Source organism: Leopardus geoffroyi, chromosome E1, assembly GCF_018350155.1.
Source record: "Leopardus geoffroyi isolate Oge1 chromosome E1, O.geoffroyi_Oge1_pat1.0, whole genome shotgun sequence".
In the NCBI taxonomy this organism is placed as follows: domain Eukaryota; kingdom Metazoa; phylum Chordata; class Mammalia; order Carnivora; family Felidae; genus Leopardus; species Leopardus geoffroyi.
Genome location: NC_059330.1, coordinates 29,064,338 through 29,082,136, shown reverse-complemented (window position 1 = coordinate 29,082,136; position 17,799 = coordinate 29,064,338). Strand labels below are relative to the sequence as shown.

Here is a 17,799-nt window from a genome sequence, read left to right as displayed (position 1 = left end):
TATTGTCAAGTGCAATAAAGTGAATTTGGATATAATAAAGAATGTAATATTTTAGAAATTTGGTAATAAACTAAGGAAGGGATGACAGCTGAGGTTCTTTAAGGCCCCAGACACAAATAAATTGAAGTTCCTGGTCTCTGCAGCCAGGCAGCAGGATGGCCACAACATGGCTCTGGGTGTGCCATGATTTTCAAGCCGGGTACTGCTGTGCTGTCTCTCAGTTGCCTTCTCTGGAGAATACGGAGGTTCTGGCTCCTGGGTTTGATGACAGGAGCAGGTGGTAGCTTCTGGTGGAGACTGAGGCCTTGCCTTCTCCCCTGGCCTGCAGGGCACTGGAAGGTCCATCCCTGATCAAGTGTGGCATTGTACCAGGCGTCTCAGACCCAACTGTCAAGAGGCTCCTTCTCCCCCGGGAGAGTCAAAGCCAGTCTCCAGCTCCCTCTGCCTCCTCTTGGTCAATGGGCAAGGTGATGGTCCAAGCACAAGAGGTCCTGTGCAGCTTCTTCTCAGAGGCAGCCATTTGCAGGAGCCCACACCCCACCGGGTCACGTTACTAAGTCGATAGAGCGAGTCAATATAAGTAAGGAAACCAGATCTGCAGAGGGGCTCAAGTGCTCCAGCGTTTGACCAGGACAAGGAACTGTGCTAAGCTTCATGGGTATTGTCCTGTTTAAATGCTCCCCTACCCTAAAATACTAACATCCCCATTTTACGAGATGAGAACACTGAGGCACGGAGAGAGAGCTCACACAGCTGATTGTGGAACTAGGATTACAGCCCATGTCTGAACCCACAGCCCAGACTCCACTCATGTACAACCCACAAATAAGGAGGAGGCTCTTTCCACTCTTGACCTTTCCTACAAATAAGGGACCTCTTTCCGTCCACAGTTCACAAATAATAACCCCTGTTAGAAGGCCTCAACACAGGAAATTTTAATGTGCTGAGTTCCTAGGGCTTTGAAAGAATGTTCCAGGAAAAAAAAAAAAAAAAGTGCAACCAGGTGATTTCTCTGTTCCCACTTGTGTCTGGCAGACGCTGGTCTGCATTTTTTTTTTTTTTTTTTAATTTTACCTTAGCTTTGATTTTTGCATCCAGGCTCCAGCTAGGTGAGGTAATTCATCATCACCCTAGCAGGTGGCCTTGGCCCTGCCATTGTCTTCCTCTGGGAAGGGCTCCTGTCCCAGCTAAAGTTTATTGATGAAGGCTGAGGCAGAGTTTGTTTGCTTTTCCTAACTCTTTTCATATTTCTGACCCAGGGCTTCACCTTGACCGCAGCTTCTGACTCCAGGACTTACCTTGACCCCCAGCTTCCAGGAAACCCTAGGTGGGGGCCTCACCACCATACCTGGCTCCTTCCTTCTCCTGCGTCTATGGGGACTTTTCCAGTCCTACCTTCCAGTACTGGTCTTGCGTGCTGCCCGACCAGGCAGACTGTTTCATTATTAAACGTGAAGAATTGGGAGTCCCACCATTGGGCCGGGCTGAAGAATTTGGGGTGGCTGGGGAAGGAGAAGACATTTAGTCTATTTCTTGCCTGAATACCTCTCTAACTCCCAAGACGGGGCGGGCAGAGTTTGAATAAACCCCTCGGGCCCAAAGATCTTAGGCCCCGATTTCCACTGGAGGTGACCGCAAGGCGAGTTCAAATCCACCTCCAAATCTCTTGGTTTTGGCACCTCGGGATAGACCGCAGTAGAGCCGATCCCACATTTATGCAGTCCACATTTATGCATAGCTAAATAATTTTCAGGTCTCAGCTGGTGGCCCACTTATTCCAAGCAGTATTGGGTGAGGATATCCTTACATAAAAACTGCAAGCTTGTACAGGGATGATAGCAGCAGTGTGTGTGCTCTCATTCAGTCCACAGGCCAGCCCTGTGAGGTCGGCATCTTTATTCCTGCTTTACAGGTGGAGACACGGGGTCAGGCAGGTTAATGGCTTGCCCAGCCAGTAATGCAGCACAGCCAGGATTTCAGCCACATCCTCTGCTTCAGGACTGGAAACTTCCCCGTGGTCCCCGGAGCCTCACTGGGCTGACTTAAGAGGACGTGTTTCTCTTTCCCTTCCTCTCACCCAAATCCTTCCATGTCCGGCCTTTTGGGTAGGCTACCGTGAGCCAGCCACCCTCAGATCTCAGAAGAGTTTCCTTTGGGCAAGAGAGACCGTGAGTCTCTGTCTCTTGAGTTTCTCCCCGACACCCTCGCAGAACCTGCAGAGGGGCCGAGGGCGAACGACGAGGAGATGCCCTTGCTGTACTGCCCAGGGTTCCCACCCACACCCACCCTACCCACTGCAGAGCGGGCGAGACTGTACTGAAGGCTCCTAATGATCTGTGAATGTATTAATCCTACTTTCTGTTAATTAACAATATGATAAAACCGGCATTTCCTAAGTCGTCGCTTAACACATGTTTTAGCAATTATGTACTTAGTGGTTTGGATTCAGAATGCTAATAGAATAAAATTTTAATGAAGATACGATGCTATGAAAAATGTATCGAGAAGAGTTCAGGTATTGCTGCCATTAACGTGTGGGGAGCAGGGGTCTCAGTTTGAAGGGTGAACCCCCACTCCCACCCCCAACCCAGTGCCTTCTGAGCGCTCTGTGGGCTGAGCCAGGAGGACTCAGGGGATCCTGGAATTGGCCGGTTCTTGACTCCCATAAATATCTCACCCGAAGGCCCATCCTTGAGGGTCCACACCCGCTGGCAGTCATGGGAGGTACTTACTTACCTCCACCCCATCCTCTGACTTTTAGTCCTTTCCGAAACCAAGGGATGGCTTCAGAACCAGAGTTCAGGATGTGGGTCCCCACCTTTCCTTCTAGAACAGATGTCTTCAAATTTTTCTAATCGTGCAGAAAAAAAAATTAGCACACACCCCCAGTGTATCTTACTTAATTTTTAATTTCTTTACATGGACTACTATGTTAATATGTGTGTTACAAACCTATGTGAAAATAATATGATAGGATATATTTGAAATAAGTCCTGCCTAGAAGTTTATTATTAAAATATTTTCAGAGTAATGTGATTGAATAGGTGTTTTCTTTTTTAAAAAATCCTTGCTTTAACACTGTGATCCAGCTAGCTCTAAAGGAAGAATTCTAAGGTTAGCTTATTTTGGTACTGGGACTTAATGCCTGTCATAACTGAAAAATACACCCCACAAGATAAACAGATCCCAGTGGAAGAAGTACATTCGCTGTGCTGACTAAATCATGATACTAATTTTTCAATCCCATCCTCCAATTATGCAAAGGATTTTGTTGAAATTCAGCTTGTAAATTTCCATCCTCCCTGATGTCAATCAGTTTTTCCCGCACACTAATCAAGTGTTGCATTTTTTATATTTTTAAGAAATGGGTTCAAAATCCACTAAAATCTTCATTAAAAAAAAAAAAAAAACAGTTTTACATTTCTGTTTCCAAGTTTTAAAAGCCTCTGGAGGATGAGAGCCTTCGTAGGCTGACCCAGTTATATCCTTTTTAGCAACGAAATCACAGAAGGATACAAATAGTTTGCAAACATTTGTTTTCCTGGTGCTTTCTCTACAGCACAAGTTTCTGTTGACAGGCAGGTTCCTTCTCACCCGCTGGGCTGGCTGCCCCTTGTCCCGTCTGATCAGAACGCCTTTGGGGGCATGGTGTGGCTGCTGAGGAGTCTTGCTGGCAGAGAAGGGTCAGCTCGCCATTTTCTGTCCGTGGCATGTGCTTGTGTTCTCGGCATTCCCTACAGTTGGGGTGCGTGTGCAGTGCCTATTTGCTCCTGAAAGCCAGATCTCACCATCTATCCAGCCCTTGACTAGGCACACCTGAGGGGCATCAGGTGCCAGCCATGCCTACAGCAGGTGAGTAAATGAAGTGCCACTCTGACCTCACCCCCTTTGAAGCGTTTTCTTTTTCCTTCAGTGCTCTGTAAAATACCGTCCAAGACCCAAGTCTGTGATACACGGCTGCGTGGCTCCATGGGCACTAAGACCATTGATTGTGTCCATTTACTAAAATCAGTGAGGATGAAAGTATTTTTCATTTTTTTAATGTCTATTTTTGAGAGAGAGAGAGAGAGAGAGAGAGAGAGAGAGAGAGAGAGAGAGAGACACGGAGCACAAGTAGGGGAGGGGCAGAGAGAGAGGGAGACACAGAACCCAAAGCGGGCTCCAGGCTCTGAGCTGTCAGCACAGAGCCTGATGCGGGGCTCGAATTCACGAACCTCAAGATCTTGACCTGAGATGAAGTCAGCCGCTTAACTGACTGAGCCACCCAGGCGCCCCAAGCTGAAATTATTTTTAGATGAAAAATAAAGATTAGGCACTGTGTTTTTTCCCTTTTCCCAATGTCTCTGGACCCTAACTGGACATCTGAATCACCTGGGGCAACTTGAAAACGTACAGATGCTCGGGGGCTACCCCAGACCTAACTCAATTCTGAGGGAGGGGCCCAAGCAGCAGTTGTTTTTGAAAATTCTCCTAAGAGGTTCTGATGTAGGAATCACAGCTGAGAGTCATTGTTCCAGGCCAGTGCCTCTCAGATTTTAATTTGCATAAAAGTCACCTGGAGAATTGGTTAAAATGCAGGTTCAGGTTTAGGAGGTCCAGGGTGGGGTCTGAGACTGCATTTCCGGCAAGTTCGCAGGCGCCGATGCCGCTGGTTGGTGTGGGTCACCGTGGATAGCCACCTCCTGCCCCCTGCTTCTCGGCCCCCTTTCCCCCTCCGCCCACCCGGGACCGTTGTCTGGACAGCCGAGGAGCAGATCTGCCGCCCCAGCCAGGCCGCCTGGATGGCTGCTCTCAGCTTCTCGGAGAGATCTGGCCTCCAGATGTTAAGAACAGTTCTTTTAACGGCCAAAAAAATAAACTAGGCCAGCCCCTGCTCCACGGTGAATAAGCGTGTGTGTCTCGTGCAGAGGCACCGTGATGGGCAGCTGCCCGCCCCCAAACTGCAGGCAGGCTTGCCGGTGGCACGGCCAGCTGGAGTCACGGAGATACGGGCAGAGATGACCCCCCCCCCCCCCCACTGCAGGGGGCGCAGAGGGGTGGCACGGCGGGCGCCGAGCCAGGGCTCTGTCAGTTGGGACTATTCTGAAACCATACCTCATAATAAAAGTCCTATAATTTGTGGTGGCATTGAAAACCTGCTTCCAAGTGGTGGTGTTTTGATGGAGTTCTGGAACCTTCTCTGAGGCCAGTGACCATTCCCTGAGGACGTGTCGGAAGGGAGGCAGGTGGGTATCTTGAGGAGGCCCCTGGGGAGGCTGAGGCTTTTCTGAGGGGTCCTGCGTCCCTAGTGGGGTGAGTTGGGGCAGGGCTACCTCCGACCCTTCCTTTTTCAGAGCAGGTTTTGTGGTCTGGGTCTGCCCCACCTTCCCCTCGTCTCCTTCATGCTCCCTCTTCAGAGGACACCAGAGAAGCCCCCTCTGCTTGCTCCACAGCAGCCAGACTACAGGCTCCCTCTTAGAGCAAAGGCAGGAGCAGCGGTCAGGGCAAGGGCCAGCGTCATCACACTCAGGACGTGATTTTTGTTTTTACCCAAAAGGATGCACTGTAGGGTCTTCTTAAGTAAGAAGACTGGGAATTTGTCACATGATTTGTTTGACCTCCCTCTGTCCTGAATCTCTGTTCCCACTGTGAGAGTTCGTGAAGCACCACGGACATCTCTCTGACACCCCTCTCAGATGAATTTTAATAAATGAGGCTCAAGGCAGAGGGCCAATAAATACACATGGAGATAGAGGCTGGGATAGGGAAGAAGCCATAAGAAGTCTCGTTTGATTGGCGGGTGAGGACAGCTAACCTCTCACAAGTGTTTCCAAGCAATCCTCCTAGCTGGTGAGGTAGATTTATTATTTGTCTCACGGAGGATACTGAGGGTCAGAGTGGTTAACTAACCTGCTCAAAGTCACACAGCCAGTTATTGCTGGAGCCAGGATTTGAGCCCAAATCTACCTAGATCCAAAGACCAAGCCCATTTACACACACACACACGCACACACACACACACACACACCCTCCTCAGGGGGCACGTGACGGTAGTTGAAACTCACCTTACCTTCCAGTGAGCTCACTGCATGGGTGGGGCCACAGGGTATCAGGAAAGGTGACAGGTTTGAAACCCACTCTTTTGGGGAGAGCCTGGGGCTAGCAACCGAAATGCCTCTGTGGAGAAGAGCTTCCAGCCGGTGCCCCATCTCTCCTGAGCTCAGAAAGCCCAGGGACTTAGAAGCCTTGAAGGACACGTTCTTACGCGTAGCCCATCGAAGCCACCCGAGGCTCTGCAGTTTCCAGAACAGACACGGAGGCAGCGCGTCCTCGTGCCCTTGCTCCAGCTGCGCGCACGACCTCAGCCTCCTCCACCCCGCTGGGCGCGCCCTGCAGCCCTGGCACCTTCTGCCGGGGTCCTGATCCGAGCCAGTTGTCTAGCGATTTAATTTGGTGAATTTACCACTGCGTCCCAGAGTTTATATTGGCACTTAACAGCGGTAATATGTGTCTCTCTCGCCAAGAACTGACTATTTTCCCAACCAAGATGGAACACCACGCACAAAAAAATAGGTTTGTGAACTAATCTGCTGTCCTGACAAGTGTCATTCACAGAATCACTGCTACGGAGCGCACTCAGAATGAAATGAGGTGGGGGTTGTCTGGCCTGGATCACAGGTGCATTTTTCCCCTGGGTTAACAAGAGTGTGGGATGAGGCACCCCTCCCCTGCAGCCGCAGGCGCTTTCAGACCACACGATCAGTACTCATGGCAGGTTCTCTCGAAGAACAATGGTTTAGGGATGGTGGGAGCGGTCTCTCTCCCTCCACCCCACCCCTCTCTCCCTCCCTTTTATCTCCCCTCCCCTCCCTCTCTTCCTTCCAGGGTGTTTTTTCACCTCACCACCACCCCATTGTAACGTTCTCTAGACATGCATAGAATTTCCCAGACTCCCGGAGGTGCTCCCCATCAGTAAAGTAGATATATAGATATAGGTACCTCCCACCCCCTGAGTACCCGTTTGGAATTCTAACGTAGAACTTACTTGCTTTTGTATAAGGATTTGGTAAACCACTAACACCCCTGGGGGTAGAAGCAAGATCAGTCATTTACACTCTAGTATGAACTGGTCTCCATCCCTTCTTGACTCTGGGACACAGATGCTGCTTCTTTGCCCCAATCTCTCCCTACCTTGGATAAGGGCTGGCCATGGGGCTTAGAGGTCCAGCTCTCCGTGAAAGGGATATCAGAGGCTTCTTAAAACAGCTTCTGTCTCTCCCTTTATGTTAGAGGGAAGCCTAGAGATCCTCTCTTCTTTTGAAACGTTCAGGATTCTTTTTTTTACCAAATGATCCCTACTTGACTCATCCTGAATTGGGAAACATGGAGCAGAGTCGGGCTTGGGTGGCTATCAGAATCACCAGAGAACTGGTTAAAATGCAGATTCCTGGGCCATGTCCACAAAGCCCCCATTTAGGAGGCAGGAGAGCCCCGGAGGCTGCATTTTTAATAAGCCCCTCGCCCATCAGAAGGCTGGCATAGGACCACATCAAGAAACACTGGTGTGGGAGAGCACGTCACTTCACTACTGGCTTGGTTTATGGTCTGGAGGCCTCCATAAACAGTCCTGAGGTTACTTGTAACTAAAGCCTTCGTGAGATGCGTGCTGGTTCATGGTTGGCATCTGAATTTTAGAAAGTGGACGCTCACATTTCAAGGTCGGGTGTTGGCTCCAGCACCCTAGGGCTGAAAAGGAAAGGAAAGTACCTTTCCAATGGAGAAATTGGCTCCCCTCTAGCAAATGCCACCGACATAGCTTAATATTAATTTAGGGAATTCAGTCGTGTGCAGTTTCTGTGCAGTAGATTGGAAACCTGATAGTGCGGTTTTTGTCATCTGACTTCCCCACACACCTGAGATCACTTCCCCCGCCGGCCCCGAATTCCCCCGCCCCCAGCCCCCAAAGGTGGCTGGAGAGGCGCAGGTGCGAGCTGGCTCTCCAGGTCCCTTTCCCCTCCTGATTAAGTGATGTGTGGGAATACTGGAGGCCCGTGTCGATTCTCACCGATCTATGCCTCGCCCGCGCTCAAGCCACTTGTAATTCCCCACAGCCCCAGCCAGGCTCTGCAAGGCAGAAAGAAATATGACCAGGCAAGTAGAGAAAATAAATTAAACTAAGTGTCAACTTTTCTTGTTTCTCTCCTCATTATTAAGAGATGGAATGGGGCTCGTTTATCAAGCAGGGGGAGAAATTAATTGACACGGCTTTAATATCATGATGTCTGGCGTGTCTGGTCACATTCCTTCATTTTTTGGAAAGGCATTTTATTATAGTTTACAGCAACCAGCTGCCAAACTACTGGTGTAAACGAGGAAGCAGGTGCACGAATGATGCCACAGCGGAAGGGCTGTGGTGCCACCCTGAAGGGGCCATGGCGGGAAGGAAAGGCCGGCTTAGAAAGGGCCCCAGAGGGGCAGCCTGTTGGCTTGTGTGGAGGAAGAAGGGTACGGGGCAGGTGAGAGGGACGTCAGCAGACCTCTTGAATTCAGCCATCTGCCTCCGGTGGCCTTTTGGCCCTGAAAGTCTTTGTTCTGACCAGCCCCGAGGCTGCATCCTGCCTCCATCACGGGTCAGTGTGCCTGCCCCTGTTCTTTGTTCTTAATCAGTCCAGAGAAGGGAGTGCCACGCTGTTTATCCCTCCAGGGCGGCTGACTCATTAGGGAGGCAGTTGGCTGCGCGAAGTCTCCAGCCTGACAACCAAACCCTGTTTCAGGCAGGTCTGTGGGCAGGGGCTGGAAACGTTCAGAGAAGTCACTCACCCTGTGTCCATCCTACACTGGCTTAGGAGCGTGCCGAGTTGTCTGTATAAGAGTCATCTTTGTCGTGTGCATCTGAAAAACCTCAGTTTTCCCTTCCCTGCCTTTCTGTTGACGGCTGCAGCCGGCTCAGGCAGCAGAGGAAGCAGGCAGGTAGCTGGAATGGACGAGCGCATCTTCCCCGCCTCCCCCCTTACGCTCCTTCTGCTGGGTTGTTAGGATGAGGTGCTGTTGCCCATTGGGTAGGCGTTCTTGCAGGGAAGTGTGACAGGACAGGCTCCTAAGAGCCAGGTTGCGGGACAAGGTCAAACTCCTGATGTAGAGCGGGCCCGCCTTCATACGAGGAAGTCCTTCATCTGTAAAGTAGGAACGTTCCTGTCTCACAGGAGGGAGCTGTGAGGACTGAGTTAACGGCCACCCAATAAACGCAGGCAAGCTTTCTCTTTCTCAAATTATCATGAAGAGTATGGGCTGGAAAAAAGTAACCACCTTTGGGATACCAGACGTTAATAACTGAACGAGTCCCATCCCTGGCTTGGTGGGAAATGACATTCTTATGTTACAAAAGTCCAGATTACCGCTCGGGTGTGAGAGCGGACGCAGCTGGTACTGTCACCCCACCTTTTGCCAAATACCTCATGTCTGAAATGCTCAGGAAACTCTAATGACAACTCCGAGTGGATTTCTCTAACATCCGGGTAACGTGCAGCCAGTGTCCCAGAGTGGCAGTCGGAAACAAGGCGCTTCTTTTGGAAAGGCAGCTTTTTTTCCTCTTGGAACAGATCCATCTTCCGAGTTCTATGTTTCCAGGGCGAAGCCAGGGCACGTGAAGCCACCCACCCTGCCACAGCAGCTCATCTCTGCTCCTCTTGCCCGATGGACGCATGGGGAGGGGGTCTCAGACTTTCTCCATCCAGGGTTCTGGGAAAACCCCTGGAGGCAGATGAAACTGATTTGCCAAACCTGCTGTAGCCCATGCTCTTCTGGTGACCCAGAAATGTTCTGAGCTGCGGATGGGGAGCACAGCCCGAGATGACAGGTCGCTAACTGACACACAGCTAAGTGGTGGTTGACCCACAGAGCATGTGAAGCACCATGCCTCGTAGCCTAGGCTCTTGCCCTCTCGAGCCCTAGGGCCACCAAATCCCTCTTGAACACTTACTGACCCAAGGAAGTCCCTGACGTCCTGCTCTGGCTTAGTAGCCACGTGTCACCAGGGATGGGTCATTTAAAACAATGCCAAGCAGTTGAGCAAAATGATGATGGCAGAGCGTGCCCCACCTCTCGCGGGGTTGCCATGGAGACCAGGTAGGATGATGTATGAGAAGCATTTTGAAACCAGAAAGTGCTCCCCACGCCCAAACCCAAGAGACTTGTATTTATACTGAAAGCAGCCCACGGGTCCTGCCACTTCCTCCAACACCGGGTTATTAGCGAGAGGGGGAGGTTGCGTGAGTTATAAATATACTTGCATACACATACCTCAAATTCCTCATGGGATATTCTGAATAAATTTGACAGTCTGGGTTTTTTTTTTTCCTCCCTCATTTTTTTCCCCATTAACCAAGTGTGTTAACTCGAGACTTGCATTGATTTTCGCTGAAGATGCATTAGGCACCACACGATTGCCTATTAGTGTTCATTGACCTATATGATAAGAGAAGAAAATTATTTTGGGGGTGAGGAGGAGGCCAGTCCCATCTTTCCCTCCCCGACCTAAAAAGGAATTCTTTGTAGGTTAACTGTCAGATGTTCCCCAGTACCCCCATCTGTAGCAGGTCATTTTCATTGTGAGGTATCTCGTTTTCAGATTTCTATTCTGTGTGTGTGTGTGTGTGTGTGTGTGTGTGTGTGTGTTCTATAGCTTTGTATTATTCAAATGAATATTCAGTTTTGTTCATTTGAATAAGAGAGGGGGAAAAAAGGTTTGACTGTTAAATGCTTATCTCTTAAATAGAGCTTTACTTGTTACTTTCCAATAATAGCTTCATTCAGGAGAATGCTGGAGAATTTCATTTTCAAATGCGCCCTGTCAACTCCTACCCTATTTATGTCCATTTTAAACCCTTTTTGTTTGGAGTTTCATCCTCCCGACCTTTTCTTCGTGCCAGTTTTGCTGACTCCTGGGGGCCCTCAGATATGGGGGTGCTTCGTGAGAGGCTGGGCAGGTGTCATTTTGCTGATGACAGGTGAGAGGGTCCCTTTGGTGAACTAGCCTGCTGTCCCCCAAATATTGACCCTTCGACACTGTCCCCCACACGGTTGTCAATCCCTACGGTTCCTCTTTGTTCTGAATGGCAGCTTGAGTGACTTTAAATACCTACAGACTTCTCTGGCTTCAGGGTGGTGCCTCCCCTTAGGATCAAGGGAGATGGGAAACTGAGCAGGGGGGATCACAGGGACACCCCCAGAGGGCCCTGATGGAGTGTGAGTACCCTCGTAGACTCACCACGGATCAAAGTCCTTGCCTTGGCTGGGACCAGAGTAAGATGCCCTGTGCCCTCCCCCCACCCCATTCCATGCATCTGTCTGCTTCTTTTAGAAGCCCAGAGAGGTGAGGGGACTCTCCAGGAATACACAGCTCATTATTTGGTCCTTCCTTTTTTTGAGCAAGGATAATTCCGTGTCTCCTTTACCTGGCTGTTTTGCCTCTACCTGGTAGGCTTTCATGAGCCACCATTTCTGATTCTCTGCGGGGCTCTCTTTTGGAAAAAATGGGAGGAAAGTAATCAGTCCTTCCTGCCCCTTCTCAGGAAGAACCAGACTTCCTGAGTTTCAGGTAGGATCTGTACATCTGGCAGACTGTTCAAAAGACTATGATGCCTTGAAAATATTATGCTGAGTGAAATAAACCAGACACAAAAGGACAAATACTGTATGATTCTACTTACAGAGGTACCTATTGGAGAGTGAGGTTGCCAGGGACTGGGGGAGGGACAAATGGGGAGCTATTGCTTGCTGGGTACAGAGTCTCAGCTCAGGATGGTTAAAAAAAAAAAAGGTTCTGGAAATGGATAGTTGTGACAGTTGCACAACATCATGGATATACTTACGGCCACTGTAGCATACACTTAAAAAATGGTTACAATGGTGAATTATATATTATGTACATTTTTACCCAATAAAAAATTTAATTGCAAGAAAGAAAAAGTCTTGGATGTCAAAAAAAGGATTTTTCCCACCCACCACCCGATCCCTCCCAAATTTTTAACCCTGCTGTCTTTTCACTCTGTTTAATTTACTTGGGGGCTGTTCTCCACTGAGTTACTAATTCGTCGTAAATGGTAATGCACCTCTGAGAAAAAAAATGATTATATGTTAAGGAATAACATTTATTGATAATTAAGTGTTTCCTGGTTTCTCTGCTTTCTCAAATGGAATAAATAAATATTTTAGACACAATCAACTTTGTTTTCTCTATCCGGGCCAAACAAGGTTGTCGAAACGATATAGATCTTTAAAATACTGCAAATGAGTCTTGACATCACTGAATTGTTATGCATCCAAGGTACATAGGCTTGAAATCCAGACTCTCTCCTTTGATCAGGAAAATCATTTTTGTGATACTCGAGTTTTGAGTCCTGTGGGGTTAGGGAAGGGACCAGCAGGGAGAATATCGGAGTCAGAATTTGAAATGATGCAGCGGGTCCTGCCCCCACCCTTCCTGATGCAGTCTGCATTTTAATTCCTGTCTCCTACCTCTGTCACACCTCTCCCCGGCTCTGAGTGGTGGCACAGAGTGGGAAACGGCCGATACAGGGAGCCCCGAATGATACTGGGCCTGGAGTTCAGACCGTGGTTTGCACAGCGGACCAGGAAGGCATGGGTTGCAGCAGAAAAGCAGCTTCAGTGGTGGTCATCTCACCATCATCACCCCAACGGTGACTTGACTTACCCTGGGCACTGTTCCAGGATCAAGTACCTGTGCTCAGCAGCAGGCTGGCTGCAAAGCAGGCTGTCCTCTGGCTTGTGGAGCGGTGCCCTTGACTGGCACTGGCTTCGTGTTATTTCCCAGTGGCACGGATGGGTTCGGTTCATTTGTCCACACTCTGTTACCTTCTATCCAGAGCACATGCTTGGCCCGGCAGGGGGAGGTCACGTGTGACCCACCTGTGTGGGGGCGGCGAGACCTGTAACCTGGTTGTACTAGCTTCTTGAGGCTGCTGTTAGAAATTTCCAAAAACCGGGTGGCTTACAGCGACAGAAACTTGTGCTGTCACAGTTCTGGAGGCCGGATGTCCAAATAGGAGGTGTCAGCAGGGCCACGCTCCCTCTGAAGGCTCTCAGGGACACTTCCCTTGTCACTTGCAGCTTCTGGTGGCTCAGGTGTTCCTTGACTAGTGACTGCATCACTCCAGTGTCTGCCTCCGTCTTCACATGGGTTTCTCCCCTCTCTGCCAGAGAAAGAGACAGACAGACAGACAGAATATGAGCAGGGGAGGGGCAGAGAGAGAGGGAGGAAACACAGAATCTGAAGTAGGATCCAGGCTCTGAGCTGTCAGCACAGAGCCAAATGTGGGGCTTGAACTCATGAGCTGTGAGATCATGACCTGAGCTGAAGTCACACCCTTAACTGACTGAGCCACCCAGGTGCCCAATTCCCCCCCTCCTTCCTCTCCTAAGAACACCTGTCACTGGGTTAGGGCCCACCCTCGTTCTTGAGATCCTTAACTTAGTTATGTTTGCAAAATCCTTTCTTCCAAACAAGGTCCCATTCATAGGTTCCAGGGGTTAAGACGGGGACTCATCTTCTGGGAGTCACTGTTCAAACCATTATATTCATCCTCATTTGCAGGGAGGTTTCCCCTGAGTACCAGCCCGTCCTGGCTTGCGTAGGCATTCACGTGTTGGCGGGGTTTAGATACAGGCTAGAGAGGTGACCTTCAAAGACACATGAATGTCGAGGTGACCCGCAGGCTACAAGCAAGGGTCGTGAGGGAGGGGCGAGATCCGTTCGGCAGAGACGTTCTCCTTGAGTGGGAACCTCAGACTTGTGTCACTTAGGGAGCAAATTGCTGTAGAAGAAGGACGTTGCCTTGCTGACCTCTGCATACTCCACCATGGAGCACAGGTGGGAGCCTGCAAATGCAGAAGGAAGGGCTGAGTCCGTCTCGAAGGGAGGCAGTGATGCAGAAATGGTTCGTTCATTCAGCCACCGGCCCCTCAGCACTCTCTGCGTGTGGGGGCTCTCTGCGTCCCGGGGACCCAGAGTGAGTGAAGCCCCAGCACCGTCATCGTTCTTGAAGCCCCGCTAGCAGATTCCCCCATCATCTGCCGTGTACCCTTCCCTCCCCTGAGCACCTTTTGAAGGGCACTGCATCTTAACCCTTCTTGAGGGGCCCCTAGCATCTGGGTCTAGGAAGGTGGGCAGAAGAGAGGGGGTTAACCAAAATGATGCAGGTCCCCCGTGTGCTGAAGGGGTCCCTGCCTGGGTGATAGACTTACCTGATGGCTTTCACACTCCTTTGAAGGGGGCATAGGGAGCCAACACACCAGAGCCTGAAGAGAAATTACGTGAAGGCTGCCTCTGGGCGTGGCTCTCGTCCTGCTCTGTGAATGACAGATGGACCCCAGGGGCCAGAGAGGAGGAGACGCCCAAATGAGGGAACCCAGAGAACGGCGTTGTCCCTGTCTCTACGGGGACCTGGTTTGGGGCTCAGGGTTGTACACCTGGTGAAAGGTTTTTTTTGTTGGGCCTCATTTCCAACAAAACGTCATTGTGCCTGAGGACCCAGCCTCTCCAGGATGATGCTGGGGAAAACGTGCCAACTTTGAGCCTCTGCAGCACATACTTATGTCCCCCTGATGGTACATCTGACCCTCAGCCATTCGTGTCTACAACAGGCTGGGATGTGTGCTGTGGAAACACTGGCTTGGTATTCGGTGCATAGTAATAAAATATATATCCTAATGAAGACTGTGACTGCCATTTGTGTGGTAGTCCCAGCTCCCTGTTTTGCTGGAAATTGTTTCAGAGTAGACAGTGGCTGTTTCCATTCCTCTCCCTAGGAATTTTCTAGATCCTACAGCGATGATGTAGGAGCTCCATGTTTCATCTGCCTGTCCTCTGCTGTTCCTTAGAGAATGTGGTGGTGGAGCCGGAGAGGAGAGACATAGAAAGGACTGGAGAGATTCCCTCTCCACCCTGGGTTTCCAGGACCCAAAGTCAACACACAAGCTTGAAAAGGAAACACAGTCCTGATATAAAAGTAGCCATTTTGATTTTCATGTTCCTGGTTGGTGGGTCCAGGTTTGTGTTTGGCCAGGCTCCCATCTTTGGGGATGGCAGTGTCTTGGCCAATTTGAGCTGCTATTGCAAAGTACAATAGCCTGGGAGCCTTATAAACAACAGAAATGTATTTCTCACCATTCTGGAGGCTGGAGGTCCGAGATCAGGGAGCCAGCATGAGCAGGGTTTTGGTGAAGTCCCCCTTCCCGGTATAGAACGGCTGTCTTTTCACTGTCCTCACACAGCAGAAAGCAGACAGATAAAGCAGGGTCTCTCACATCGTTTATGGGGGCACTAATCCCATTCGTGAGGCCTCCACCCTCATGACCTACGTGCCTCCCAGAGGCCCTGCCTCCTAACACCGTCACCTTGGGTTAGGATTTCAACACATGAATTGGGGGGGGGGGGGGGGGGGGCGGGCACAACCTTCAGTCCATAGCAGAGAGCCTTGCAAATCCTGATGGGCGTGGGGGCTGTGACCTGAGGGGTGGTCGGTGTCACCACCTTAATCTGCAGGTGCGCAAAGCTCAAGGCGCAGAGCGGGGAAGGGGCTTCCCAGGATGACACATAAATTCATACGTGCAAGGTCAGGTCTGCTGCGAGCCCCCGCCCCCCGCATTAGGATGTCTGCACCTGTTGCATGCATTCCCCCGGTGTTAGTGCTCACACTATAGCCGCGTTTCATCTGAGGCGGGGCGCCGTCCTGTGAGTGGGTCCATGTGTTAAAGCAGTGCTTTCCGAGTGGGGTCACAGATGGGGCAGCGTGCTGGAAGGGCGGGAGGGGCAGTCGAGAGCGACTCAGGATGCTGAGCAGCGGTCGCCTGCCAAAATTCTTCAGTACAGCTTGTCTAGCAAAGCCGGTCTCCAGCCGAGTAAATACAGTGGATAGCTGACGGGCTGACAGCAGGCATCAAACAGTCTTAAACTGCCCCAGATCCGCAGCGCTTTGGAAGCAGCGGTAGAAAAAGGATGCCTGCGCAGAACAGAGGCCTGAAACTTTTAATAGTTTCTTCCAGGCCTCAGGATGTCCTGATGAGGTATTAGAGGAAGTAATTCAGGAAGAAAAGGACAAATAACCACCTCCGTCTGGAGGCCGACCCAAGGGCTGGCCATTCCGGCACGGAAAGGGCAAGCGTGGCCCTGCAGTGATCCCCGCCCCCGCTCTGGGTAGCCCACCCACCCGCCTCCACACTCACAGAGCCACAGGGGCGCTGACCCTTGTAAATAACAGACGAGTAAATTTCTTGTTTGCTTCTGGGCAAATGTAAACCACACAGCGCCCGCGCACGGGGGTGAAATCATTAACTTTTCCTCACTGTCAGAAGGGTGCTCACTACAAATGAGAAGTCATTTCCTCAACCTGGAGGCCCTTCCCAGGGATCCGGCCCCCTACCCTCAGATCAGGAGCCTGTCACTGCTGCAGGACAATGAAAGGAAAACATGTAGCCGGCCAGAACTGAACTCACCACCCCCTCTGTTTTTGTGTTTTTGTTTTTCCTTTTTCCTTTAGGGTTTGGCTTTGTCACGTTTGAGAATGAAGATGTTGTGGAGAAAGTCTGTGAGATCCATTTCCATGAAATCAATAATAAAATGGTAAGTTTGCAGGGGTGAGGCTACCATGCATGCGATGCCCCCCTTTCCCCCACGTACACACCTTTGTCTTGCACACTCCTGTAGCCCACGTCATCATGCTGGAGGGTGGGCAGGGCGGGCACCTTCTGAAACTCTGACGACTCAGCTCTGGGAACGGCAAGAGTTGGCGAACTTTCAGCAAAGGGCCGAGGGATAAATATTTTCAGCTTTGCAGGCCACGCGGCTGACTGCCACAGCCTCTCAGCTCCACTGTTGAAACGCAAAAGCGTGTGCAGACAGTACCGCATGAATAAGGCTGTGTATCAGTAAAGCTTTGTTTATGGACACCGACACTAAAATCTCATGCAGTTCTCAGGTGTCACAAAATATTTAGTTTTGTGATTATATTTTTACCATTTAAAAGTACAAAACCATTCCCGACTCTTGGGCTGTACAAAAGCCCGTGGTGGGTGGGTGGGGGACCACATTTGGCCTGTACGTTATAATTTGCCAACTCGTGGCTTAGGATATGTGTTGGCTGTTTGGCTTGGCTTTTTGAGGGGGCGTATCCTGGGTAGGAAGTTTACCACCCAAATTTGTTCTCTCTTTGGGCCCTGCTGGGCAATTAACATTCTCCCTTTCTGATCAACTGGCTGGTTTTACCCTCATTAGTGCCTTCTTCATACCTCCATTTGGCCCTTTAAAGCTTCTTTTCCTGGGAAGGCACCCTCAGCAGGGAGGAGGTGACGACCATGGCTGAGTTTGGGGAGCCAGATAGGCCTCCAAGAGGAATGGCCACCAGAGGGTGCCATACCATGTACTGAATGTGCACATTGGCTGGCTCCAAGTCTCAAATTCCTTCAAATCGAGTAGGTGGGCGCGAACCCCCCTTGTTGTTGGTTCCAGAAATCTGGGAGCTCAGCAGGTGTTTCTGGAGCCATCAGCAGGACCTTTGGAGCCAAAATATTTTGGTTGGCCAGCAAAGCCTCCAGCCCCAAGAGAAGAGGGAGGGCAAATTTGTTTCACTTGCAGCTGTGACTTTGATATTTTCTTCCTTTAGTCAAAACATTCCTTGCTTCTGAAACATGCATTCAGATATGCATTGTATATTGGTCTGATATGTGTTCGCTGACTTTAAATTCAATAATAGAGCTTTTAGTGGGGATAAGATCAAAGCAGTCTGCTTAGCATGTGGTGCTACA

The 17,799-nt window shown here is 50.3% G+C and overlaps 1 protein-coding gene across 11 annotated transcripts in view; it reads left to right on the top strand.

Annotated features, from left to right (window-relative positions):
- MSI2 (musashi RNA binding protein 2) overlaps positions 1-17,799 on the top strand; it is a 391,199-nt gene that overhangs the window by 297,814 nt on the left and 75,586 nt on the right. For all 11 annotated transcript variants that reach the window (XM_045488282.1, XM_045488277.1, XM_045488274.1 and 8 more), the window contains exon 8: positions 16,536-16,618. In XM_045488282.1, coding sequence (XP_045344238.1) covers positions 16,536-16,618 — 83 coding nt within the window. The remainder of the gene's footprint in view (positions 1-16,535; positions 16,619-17,799) is intronic.